Genomic DNA, 11,547 nt, shown 5'->3' with positions numbered 1-11,547 from the left:
TGTACGTCATGTATTACCTTTAACCAACAGTAGTGCGTTGAAGCTAGATGTTTCCTTTAACAGCCGGTTTAGTCGAAGTTCGAAGTCGGACATGCGCGAACACTGGGATAAGCAGATATGCCACACCAAGGACTTCCCCGTACCGCTGATTCCGCATGTAGTTCCTCTTCCAAAGGAAGACTGTTCCGTTCTTGTCAGCATATCTACTTTACTGTGGCAGTGTTGAGAGTTGACGCGGCATACGCCTCAGTCGGAATATTCACGCTTAAGGTATATTGCAGACATCCATATTCCACCAGATAGTTCCGGATGCATCGCCACACTTCTCTCAGCCCATCCCTGCTTGATCTCTCTTGAGAGAAATGGCTAGAAATGGTGCGTCTGAGCCGTCATTTTGAGATAGCCAGTCAGCCTGTTTCAAGTGTGAGATCGTCGTGTCAGCGAATCGCGCCAATTTTTTTGGCCGCTATTCAGTCTAGAATTACAACGCAGTTACACAAGCGTCGTTGTCGATGACGATGACGATTACTCTGAGCGACGAGTGAGAAGAGGGGAAGTCTGATTGCGCTGCTTGATTATTCACATTGCCATACATATGGATTGTGTAGATAAATGTGTAGTACAGGTGTTTACGGAGGGAAGTTGTAGTACTACTCGTCATCCCCGCTCGGCTCGCTCGCAAACAGCCAATGCCGACAGAAATAAATCTGTGCGCAATCGTTACGGATGGTCTCTTTTGAGATAAATTATAAAGTAAGAATGTACATTTTTCTTTGAGATAATTGGCTGCACTTCTCACTGGTTTCTATCCACTTACTACCTAGTGTTTTGAATTGTCGCTTTCTGTCATGCAGTGACCTGTTTAGGTACCCACTGCTTTGGAAGTTATAAGTATGTGGCTTAGCTCAAAACGCGCCTTGAATGAACCACCCATTCTATCGGGTGTCTTGAATTGAAGATATGAGGCTTAGTGAAATATACGTAATATGAATCTCGTTTTTTGTTCGGCTTGTTCGAAACATCGGTTCCCCTGCACAGAGAATGAGCTAAAAAGAGGGAAGTGGCTCCGCTTTGAAATTCACTATTATTAATCAAGACTGACCGCAGTGGACCTTTGAGGGATTAGACTTATCGATAACAAAATTAGGTAACTAGACAAGACAATCGGGGCGCCCTATGGCTGACCCGCTTGCATGGTATTACATGAACTTCGTTTATATAGAGGCCATACTCTTTGCCATTGGTCAACTTTTATGAGCGGAGATTCTTAAAATGCACAAAGTGAACGATCCCCCATAGCATGCTAGAAGATCGGTTGCCATATTCCTAGTGGCTTTTGTTGAACCAGTCACAGTATTTTGTTGACTGACTCGACTCTAATGGCAGGCTGGCGTATGCGGCCCCTGAGTTCGCGCTAACTTAAACCCCTCGTTCCCAGTGGCAAATGGCTCATGAATTCTCCGAGAGGCTTGAGCACCAAGCAAACCTATCCGTTGAAGGATCTGTAGTTACCTGAGTAATGGGATTACTGCCAAGCTATTGGCATAGTTGAAGATCTGTCTTGCATGCTTCCGTCCCGAGTACAAACTATATTACTCCGTAGGGAATAGGAGTATTATTCCATTGCGAATGAACGTCTCTTGTCTGTACAGTTCATTTTTACTGCGTACTGTCAAGTATCATTCTTAGGGTCTAAATTGCAGTTACTGAGGTGAGCTTAGTCTCCTACTTTCTATTTTTGAAGGGATTAGTATAGAGATTTGTCTGCGTCCGTTGGTTCGCTAGGAATAAGGGCTAGAGCCTGGCGGCATCTTGCAGCGACGATCTACCGGGAAGGGCATCTGGATCCGCATCCAATCTTTGTGTGAACGTCACTGGTGATAGCCAACCTCATGGTATGACGTGCGGTCCGGCGATCGATTGTTCAGGGACTTAGATGATAGATCTATCGCCACCTAGCAAGTACCTACATTGTACGTACTAAGTACCCAAATCCGTAGTCGGTTTTCTATCTTCGGAAACAAAGCCACAGTGGGATACGCAAGTTGGCTGTTTACGCCTTCAGGGGATGCGCCAAGAGGATCCGGCTCTGGATGCATGAATATGACGGAGATTATCAGACGATAGTCTTGAGCACTTGTGTACCTTTGCATGAATTTGCGACAGACAGCCGGAAATTTGAGGCCAGAGCACAGACAACAGCACAATCAATGCACCCTCAGCCACTGTCTGTGGCCTCTCCTTTCTCTTCTCGACCGGATTCGAAAACTGCCGACTGTCCGTATTGTAGCCGGCTTTGTAGGTACCCAGGATGTGCAGAGTTCTGTACCTAGATCCCCATAGTCTGGTCCCGGTGCATTACGGCCTTTACCAGCCACAGGCGCATCGACACTCGCCACTCGTACCGAGCAATAACAGCCGAGGAAACAATCATGATAGATGACCGGGCCATGGAGACGACCTGCGTTATTTGTTCTTGCTTAGATCAACCGGCGCCGCGCGCCGTCCCCGTTGAGTTGTATCGTTACCAAAAATACGGGGCTCTGCCCCTGTACATGATACTTACCGGCAGGATGGGGAATCTCACCCCAGACATCGTCAGCTTCACCTTCGACCACGAGCCAACCAGACCTTCCACTCCCTTCGTCTCTCCGTCCCACCAGCCTCACATCCTGGTGCTTGAGTTGCAAAGGAATGCGATTCTAGATACCTAACTCTGAATGCTGGCAGGAACAGACAAGGGCTCCAGCGTTTGCTATATGACTGACTGCATTTGATTTTGTACAGTGCGATCAACAATACAGCACGCGACTCCAGAGCTAGAACAGACCACACGGCGATAATAGCCATTCTAGTCGGTACAAGAGCTCACAAACCGGACCTTGTCCGCTCCTTTCCGAGACCCCGTGCAGTAAGACGTGGTCATGGCTCCAACTGGCCGGTTCTCCTGTTCAGCGTCTCGATAGAATGTCACTCTTGTCGCGTCCATGGCTCGGGGCCTAAACTAGGTAGAAAGCACGGAAGGCCCGTGGGTAGGGAGAAGGAGGAAGATTGGGGCATGCTGAACAGTCGGGTGCGCAGCAACAGTGGAGCGCCGGTTCTCTGATGCTATGCCCGCAGCTGTTAATATAGACCAGGGTCATTGTCTTATGCCCGACTGAAGAGGCATGATTGACAGTCCTGACCGATAATGTCCCCCACAACGGGCATAGACCAGCCAGCGAAGTCCCGCCAGTCTCCCGATCCCCTCATGAGGGACTCCAGACTAACGGCCGTTAGCCATCTAACTGCCATACGAGGACCCGCGCCGTGCCGTCGCCATTGTCAGCCTGACAGGGCCCGGTAGGGCCATCTTAGGCCTTCTTCTCCCCGGCTCTCGATCATGGCCCACTGATCCGCTGACCCGGATTTGTGTCAAATCTGTCATGTACGTATGTTGTTGGGCTTGGTACTGTTCCTTGGGCGATCTGATGATGCTAGATTCAGGGGAATGGCAGTTAACACGAGCCTGCCTGCTTAGCCTCTGACTCTTACTATTCACCTTTTACCTCGAATTGACATGCTTTGACCCACAGGGAGTTACCCAAAGAATACCTAGTTACAACGTTCACCCTTTGTGTCCTGTATCAATTGACAGTATTGACCTTGGTTGTATTGCGCCCCCGGAACCCTGACTGGAACTGTATCTTGCACATCATGAATCTCCCCGAATGGGGAAATTTATCAGCATGCAAGCTCAACAGTTTGGGACTCGTTCCTTGTCTAGTTCCCCTTCTTCCAGAACCCTTTCTTTTTGCATCGGGTGGATCGAGGCTGTCTAATTACTCCGTACCGGGGGTTTTCATGGTACCCGGAGGAAAGACGCCCCAGCCTTGAACTGTCCCACTTGCACGCTGCACGAAAGGGGGGCGTACGATGCCTATCTTGATGCTTCTCCATTCAGACTGTCCTCTTAGACTGCATAACATCCTCGCATGAGAACTGGCTGATCCCTTTTCCATTTCCATTTTTAGCTGACGACGAACAGCAGTTTCGGGGCTTCCAGAAGCCATCCAAGCCGTTGCGGGCCCTGGTGTGCGCAGCGATCCAAACTCCTCAATCTCTTTAGGATGGAATTTGCCACGCTTCCCCTTCATGCTTGCAGTTCCTGCGATGATGGTTTGGTCTTGTTCTCAGTATAATATGCACGACGGCTGCCCATGTGTTGACATTCGAGCAACTTTCTCACCAGCCTCCGCGTTCCAGCCTTAAAGACTATCTGATATACCGATACGTGTCAGTGCTAGCCGTTGCCCGAGGCGGGGGTCTAGTGTCCGTCTGCGTTGCGGTATTCCATACGGTATTGAGTTCCACCATTTCACCTTTTTTTCAATTCGAGCGCAAAACCCCAAGTCAAACACACGCGTCGCACTTCGCCCACCTCGTTTGGCAGGAGAATTATCTCCTTGACTTCCAAGTCCAATCTTCTCTTTCCCCTCCGGTATACCGTTTGGCAGCCTGCCGGGGCTTTTTAGCTCTAGCGGCGCCAATGCATGACCGCGACGCTGGCGGATCCATATCGTGATTATCAGATTGACTATTCCAGCCATGATCATTGTAAAGCTGAAGAACAGCAAAATCTGCTTGTTTATCAGACAAGTCAACCGCAGGTACTTCACCATGGGGCACGGACCGAGGTGCCTTTCGCCTCCGGTGGTGCGCATCATTCAGCGTTTCAGCGACAGCATCACCAGCAACGGCAACCTGCAACTCCTGCCGCGCTGCCGCCTGTGGGAGCCCATCAGATGGTTCACGATGTTCACCAACCGGTTCTACTCACTCCAGATCAACTTGGACCTCCGCATCTCTCGTCGCACTACGCTTCTACTCCCCTCCAGGTCCCCTTCTCCGCGCAGCGAAGCAGGAAGCGCCGTCGAACGGACAATGACGGAGATGGTAATGAAGACGACCACAGTCTTGGACTCCATCTTCCAATGTTACCTGCAGAGGGGCATCCAGAAGATACGCGCTCTCCCGAGTTGCTGTTGTCTGGTCATAGCGACTCGTCTTCGCATCCGCGGACATCCATTCATGCTTTCGTGCCTCCACCGCGACCATTGCTACAGCAGCAACATCATCACCACCGACTTCCTGCGCAATCTACCTTTCATACCCCTCGACGTCACGGCCCAGATATGACGTCGCCGCCCTTGCCGTCAGGTCCGCCGAGCGTGGTCGGCCAAGCTGGAATGCCAGATCCAGCTCCCCGGCCTCGCGGACCGAAACTCAAGTTTACGCCTGAGGAGGACGCACTGTTGGTTGAGCTGAAAGAGAAGAAGAACTTGACATGGAAACAAATTGCCGACTTTTTCCCTGGCCGGACTAGCGGTACATTGCAAGTACGTTACTGTACCAAATTAAAGGCGAAGGATACAGTATGGACCGATGAAATGGTTTGGAGTTCCTTATCTCATATTAATAGACGACAGGAGAGAGGCCTTATGTGCTAATATTGTGACAGGTGCAGCGACTACGTAACGCGATTCAAGACTACGAAAACGATCGTTGGCGGGTGATTGCAGCCAAGGTTGGCAACGGATTCACACCTGCTTCCTGCAGAGAGAAAGCAGCAGAGCTATGAATATGGTCCATGAGAGATGCATGATTGAAGAGGAACGTTTTGGATTGCACTTTCCTTCTATGACATTGGTGGATACGAGCGACAATACTGGTAATACTTTCGTTTAGTGAAGGGGTCTCTTGCGTCATTCTTTTAGATTAGAGCTTTTATTTTGTGCTTCATGACTCTGTATACTGTTTAATATCTCCCTTTCTTTTAATCCTGTTGCTTTACATGATTCTGATGGGTCTGGCTGGGTCTTGGAGGGAAAAAAGGGCTATCTGGGAACGATCTGCTGAGTGGCGCACAGTTAACGGTCAAGGGTTTCGAACCGGATGTGGTGCTTTTCATTGCTACTTGACATGGAAAAATATATATGTTGATGGATGTAGCAGAGGCACTGGTGATGCTTTCCTCTCGGCGGTTCCGGGTTCATGCACTTCATGCCGGGAGGTATTGCCGGTCTGTTGAAGCAACAGCTAGCGGTACTCCTGTCTCTTGTGATACCCTTCTTTGCATGGATTTCAGCGGGACTTGATCTTCTTTTTGGGGGTTTTATATTCTAGCATACGCTGTTAATCTGCAACTCTTTTGGGACTGGAAACTCCATTGGGTTCCTGTGGACTTTGGCATTTTGTCGACGTTTCATTTTGGTTTCGGGCTACCTGGGCATTCATGCAGAGGCCTATTTACACCTGAATGCAAGGAGCGTGAAACACACCCGAGAACTCGACGCAGGATATATGCTTTCCGCAACCGGAAGGGACAGCACGTGATGCTCTAGGGCGCAGCCCTAGACGAAGGCCCGATCGGGCAAGGCTGCGTGGCTGGGTGCTGCGGGCGGCCGGAGCAGCGGCGCGGGCCAATCAGCGGGCTCTGAAACGCGGGCAGCTGACTAACCGTGACCGCACGACTCGGACGCTGACGCTCCAGCGTTGCCAGCGCTCCATCGGGGCCGGGCGGCTTCAAACTCACCTCACCTCGTCTCTTTGCCGTCCAACTTCTCTCTTCCCCCAACCCTCCGCCTTACCACCTCCTGCCCTCCAGACCAGGACAATGTTCGTCACACGTACCGCTTCCGCTCTCGCGAGGCGCACTCCCGCCCGCGCTTTCGCCAGGCGCTCCTTTACCTCCTCGATTGTCCGCTGTACGTGAAGCCCATTTGACCGAGCTGTTTTGGGTGGGGGCAGGTCGCCCTGCACCTCCCCCCGACTCAATTGAGTCCGCAGACTGAAAATACCAGTCTGAATCTACAATGAAAAAAGTTCTTTGGCCCGTTGATTTGCTGACGTCGGAACGTTTGTTGCTTTGCAGGCGACAAGTCGAAATGGCAGCCACAGGGACCACCGGGAAAGATCGTCTCCTTCGACGGTTCGTTTTCACACCTCCTCTAACTCTGCCAATGCCTTATACCAGCATTCCTGGCCCTTTTCGGAGCTGCTTCGCCGCTGTACACTGCCATTGGCGTCGCAGGTCGATCGAGCAGCGAACCCGATTTTTCCCGCTTACCCGTTTCGCACACTATCGTCAAGGGTCAACGGAAGCTAACATGCCTGCTTTGCGTCTACAGAAGTCAAGACGCAGGAAGACCTTCTCCCCCCAGGTGCTCCGGAGGGCACTATCCCCACCGACCTCAACCAGGCCACCGGTCTGGAGCGTCTTGAGATCCTCGGAAAGATGCAGGGAATTGACGTCTTCGACATGAGACCCCTCGACTCTTCCAGAAAGGGTGCGTTATCCCTCGTCTTATCTTCACCCTCGAAGCCAATCGTCCCAAATAAAAGCGCTTGTTATGGGCATAGCCTATGGGTTTTTCAGGAAAATCGCAAGCGGGGATTATAATCGCGTGCAAGGCGGAAGAGGCTGATAGAAGTGGGGCTTGAATAGGAACTCTCGACAACCCGATCATTGTCAACTCTGCTGGTGACGAGCAGTACGCTGGTTGCACCGGTTACCCTGCCGACTCCCACAACGTTGTCTGGCTGACGGTGAGCTGACATCCTCTGCTCATCTGAAACTTTGAGAGCGCGTTGCGTCGCTGGCTCAAGTTTCAAACAAAGATGAATACTTATGTGCCTTGCTATGAAAGGTCTCCCGTGATCGTCCCATCGAGCGCTGCGGTGAGTGCGGCAACGTTGTCAAGCTCAACTACGTTGGACCGGAGGAGGACCACAGCCACCGTAAGTGTTACTCTTTCTTTATTGCAGGTCGCAGTTCCTCGCATCTCTAACATCCCCTTTTCAAATACAGACGGCCACGGCCACCACGGCTACGAGGAGCCTAAGACCTTCGTCGACTACGTCAAGCCCGAGTACTGGTACCGATAGATTACCAATATATATCCCTCCGGACAGCATTTCGCGCATGCCTCACACTCTGCCTGCGAAGGACAGGGGGGCCGAGATACAGTGACGGCACGTGCAAATGGGAAGATGGAACCTTCGAGTCTCGTTATACACCGCCGTCATCTAACCTCTAGCGTCTCCTATCCTTTTGTGTCTCCTATGTAGAATAGTCGAAGATGAATTGAAGGGCTGTAGCAGTTGAAGCTTGCTTCATATCGCATTTCCATGGCTTCCCGGAATTCTTTTCCGATCTTCAACCTTTCGTTCCTGTATCTGTACTGCTGAGTATAGAGTACAGTAAGTTCGTACGAAGCATGTCCGTCATCCCTTTCCGGCTAGTCAGCAGACGACCTTTCTTCACGTTACTGTTAATGCTCTCGCTTTCTGGCCATACTACCATGATGTGAAAGTCTAAAATCAATCGCAAGCACATATCAATGTATGATAGTACTAGCGGAAAAGGAATCCGACCCAAGACCCAAGGGAAAGGGGGGCGAGGTCCTTGTCCTGTCAATCACTACTACCATATCTCTTTCTTCTGCCATCACCACCATCGCCTACCTCTTGACAAGCAAGACGCCAATGCAAGCCAATGCAATAGGTAGAGTAGGATGGAATAGAACTTTATTATTTCTTTATTATTTCTAACGTTTACTTTGAGAGCAAAAAAAATAAAAATAAAAATAAAGAGAAAGAAAGGAAAGGAAAGGGCTGATAGAGGCTACCTAGTTACTCTACAATTTATATATATATTTGTCAAAGGAAGCTTACGAAGTAGATGAAGCATCTAAGGAGATCTGACTGTAAAAGCTGTGTGCCACAGGTACGGTGCACTACGGTGCACGGCCACGCTGTCTATTGGTTATTGGCTATTGATTATTCACTCTTGTAGACATTATCGACTATCTGGGGTTCTCGGGTCCTGTATATTGTTCAGGAGATGTATGTGACCCAGCGGAGTATATACAAGAAGCAGAGGTTGTCGAAGTGTTCAATTCTGCCTCATGTAGTGCCAGTGAAGTGACTGAAGTGGAAGAGAACGTGAGTTGCGCAGAAATATGCAATATCACATACGTACAGTTTTCTTTTCATTTTGCGATGTATAGCTTTTTCTTTATTTTTTATCCCATGTGGTCGAGGATATAGGTGTCATTGGACATGTGGCAATTATAGGCGACTGGCGGCCTATCTTCCGAAATAACGAAGCTCGATGTACCGCAGAGGAGGGTATACCACGCCGGCCCATGAGAAACCGACATAGTTACCCATCTGATGATGATATATTAGTCACAATAATCATAAGATGCAAAAGTTTGTAGAGAAGGAAAAAAAAAAAACCTTACGTCCGCACCAAACTCCCCCACCAGTCCCGCAAGCGGCCCCACGTACCACAACTGCGCCATACACAGGATCGCACCAGCCCAACCGACAAGGAAAGCAATCGTGGCGGCAATTCCAATTGGCAGCTTCTTCGGGTCATACCAAGAGGCCCAGTTATATCCGCTCTTCAGCCGGAAGATGTACCGTTCCTCTAATACGATGGCAAACCAGATGGCAACCCAGTATCCCATGAGCGCGAGGAAATTGGTGAAGATCTCGGACAGGTGGCCTCGACCAGCCAGTGCACAGACGGTGTAGATGACCACACCGAACGTATTCCACACGACTCTTGGTACCCGTTCGGCATACCGTCCGAGGATCTGGAAGTCGATCCCGGAAGAGTAGGTGGGTGCGATAGTGTTCCCGATGAGACCAAGGGCGACCACCACGGAGCAGAACTTGCCGAATTTGTGCAGGGGACCGAAGCCCTCGACGATGAGAGCACCGGCTCCTGTGTTCCAGGCGTCTGAGTATTCCTGGTGGACATTTATACCCGTTGCGAGCCCGATGCCGACAAGAAACGCCATGGTGAAGGACACGCTGAGGCCGAGGACAGTTAGAATGAAAAGCGTCGGCTTGGAAGTGTGCGGGGGATAGTAGACAAAAAAGTCAGCCGCGAGAGGACTGTAGGTAATTGCTGCACTGAGGCATATCGAAAAGAATGACAGCCTAGGAAGCAATATGATATTAGACAAGAAATCCAAGTGAAAAGAGGGTTTGACTTACCTGTTCCCGACAATCGTTCGTGGGTCACCCGCGGAAGGCGTTGAGAGGTCATACTTGGTCGCTGAAACGCCAAAGAGGATACAGACCACGATCAGTTGAGGCAGGAATGCGAATCTTTTAAACAGTAAGTCAACATTGTCTGCGTATCATCCCCTGGACGGATAGATCCCATTGCTTACCGTTCGTAGTAATGAAACAGCTGGATACCAAATGTAGCAACGACCCAACTGATGATGGCAATAATCACAATTCCTACATTCCGTTTAGCAAAGACATTTCCACTCCTGTATCGAGGCTGCAAAAACTCACCGACAGCAACTGACATGTTCCCGTGGGGCGAGACAGCGGACAGTATTTGTCCTCCAACAACGCAGTCTATCAGACAATATCCAATCATTTGGATGAGATTCAGAATCACAATAAGTTTGCTTGGCCACCAGCCCATGGAGTAACGGCCAAATACCTGGCAGCAAGTTAGAGTCTTCCTCCGTTGGTCAAAATCCAGGACGTCTGCTCACCATGGTCCGATTACCAGAGACGGGACCCCACGTGGCCGACCATGCAACGACCAGAGAACCAATGAAGGCTCCAAAAACGGCACAGAGTGAGGAATCGAGAAAGCTAAGTGCATAGACTGCCGGACCAAGCATCCCCAATGTGATGTTGTTGGCTGCCAGGTTGACAGATACCCATAATAAGAACGCCTGCAGGTACGAAACCCATGACAGTCGGATTCGTTCACTCTCATCTACGCGTTGTATTCCGCGAGCCTCGAGGTTGTGTTCGACCAGCTGCTGCTCGAATTTTCTCATGTATCTCCCGACGTGCTCAGCAACGGACAACCTGCCAATCGGCGCACCGGCAGTACAGGTATCACGGTTGTCCACGACTTCGTCAGGCTGGTCTGCCCTGAAGAGCCCCTTTTCGCGGCTCGCGGCATCACGATCATTTTCCGATGCCATGCTGCTATGTTTCAGTCAGTGTCGCTACGTTTGCAACTGGTGTGCAAATAAGGGTATAGATAGGCCCAAAGTGCCAGACAGACCATGTCAGGCTGTCTGCAAACGAAAAGTTCAAAACTTTAGAATGGGCCACAGCAAGGGAGGAAGAAGAAAAGAAAAAGAAAAGCCTGCATGAGTCCTTTCGCTGGAATTATCCAGATCAAGTTCAACCGTATCATCTCAGAACGACAATGGTGCTAACCACACTAACACCCAGAGCCACTTGGTTCGACAGCAATGGCCTGCCACTTTGTTTTTCCCCGATGTGGACAGGGCCTAATGGTGAAGGCGCATAAGGCTATCTGGGATCGTGCGGCGCAGCCGATTGTCGAACACCGGTCTTGCATGCAGGTAATTTTACCTAGATACCTTGATCACGAGACAAATCCATGCTACTCGTCTTCATGTCTGCCCTCTCTTGCAAAGAAAGAAATCCGGGGAGAGGATTGAGGAAAGAGATACAGGAAGAGAGTTTGTGATGGATACCGGTCGTTCT

The 11,547-nt window shown here is 50.2% G+C and overlaps 4 protein-coding genes across 4 annotated transcripts; 2 read left to right on the top strand and 2 right to left on the bottom strand.

The window, feature by feature from the left end:
• Nucleotides 1-4,532: 4,532 nt before the first annotated feature.
• Nucleotides 4,533-5,620, top strand: VTN00DRAFT_568 (uncharacterized protein; the record flags this gene model as incomplete). Its single annotated transcript, XM_069432236.1, has 2 exons — nt 4,533-5,432; nt 5,501-5,620. The coding sequence occupies 2 exons, from the start codon at nt 4,533-4,535 to the stop codon at nt 5,618-5,620; spliced, it is 1,020 nt and encodes a 339-aa protein (XP_069291275.1).
• A 1,035-nt stretch (nt 5,621-6,655) lies between these two features.
• VTN00DRAFT_567 (uncharacterized protein) lies at nt 6,656-7,926 on the top strand (the record flags this gene model as incomplete). The annotated part of the gene is made up of 6 exons (XM_069432225.1): nt 6,656-6,746; nt 6,914-6,970; nt 7,170-7,328; nt 7,487-7,587; nt 7,689-7,779; nt 7,850-7,926. 6 exons carry the CDS (start codon nt 6,656-6,658, stop codon nt 7,924-7,926), a joined length of 576 nt encoding a protein of 191 aa, XP_069291274.1.
• A 1-nt stretch (nt 7,927) lies between these two features.
• VTN00DRAFT_566 (uncharacterized protein) lies at nt 7,928-8,344 on the bottom strand (the record flags this gene model as incomplete). Its single annotated transcript, XM_069432214.1, has 2 exons — nt 7,928-8,046; nt 8,254-8,344. The coding sequence occupies 2 exons, from the start codon at nt 8,342-8,344 to the stop codon at nt 7,928-7,930; spliced, it is 210 nt and encodes a 69-aa protein (XP_069291273.1).
• A 785-nt stretch (nt 8,345-9,129) lies between these two features.
• On the bottom strand, nt 9,130-11,012 carry VTN00DRAFT_565 (uncharacterized protein; the record flags this gene model as incomplete). Its single annotated transcript, XM_069432203.1, has 6 exons — nt 9,130-9,213; nt 9,288-9,993; nt 10,051-10,164; nt 10,230-10,302; nt 10,360-10,513; nt 10,569-11,012. The coding sequence occupies 6 exons, from the start codon at nt 11,010-11,012 to the stop codon at nt 9,130-9,132; spliced, it is 1,575 nt and encodes a 524-aa protein (XP_069291272.1).
• Nucleotides 11,013-11,547: the final 535 nt, after the last annotated feature.

This window comes from Thermoascus crustaceus (assembly GCF_041956765.1).
Source record: "Thermoascus crustaceus strain CBS 181.67 unplaced genomic scaffold VTN00scaffold_1, whole genome shotgun sequence".
Classification (NCBI taxonomy): domain Eukaryota; kingdom Fungi; phylum Ascomycota; class Eurotiomycetes; order Eurotiales; family Thermoascaceae; genus Thermoascus; species Thermoascus crustaceus.
This window is presented reverse-complemented; position numbering and strand designations above follow the sequence as displayed.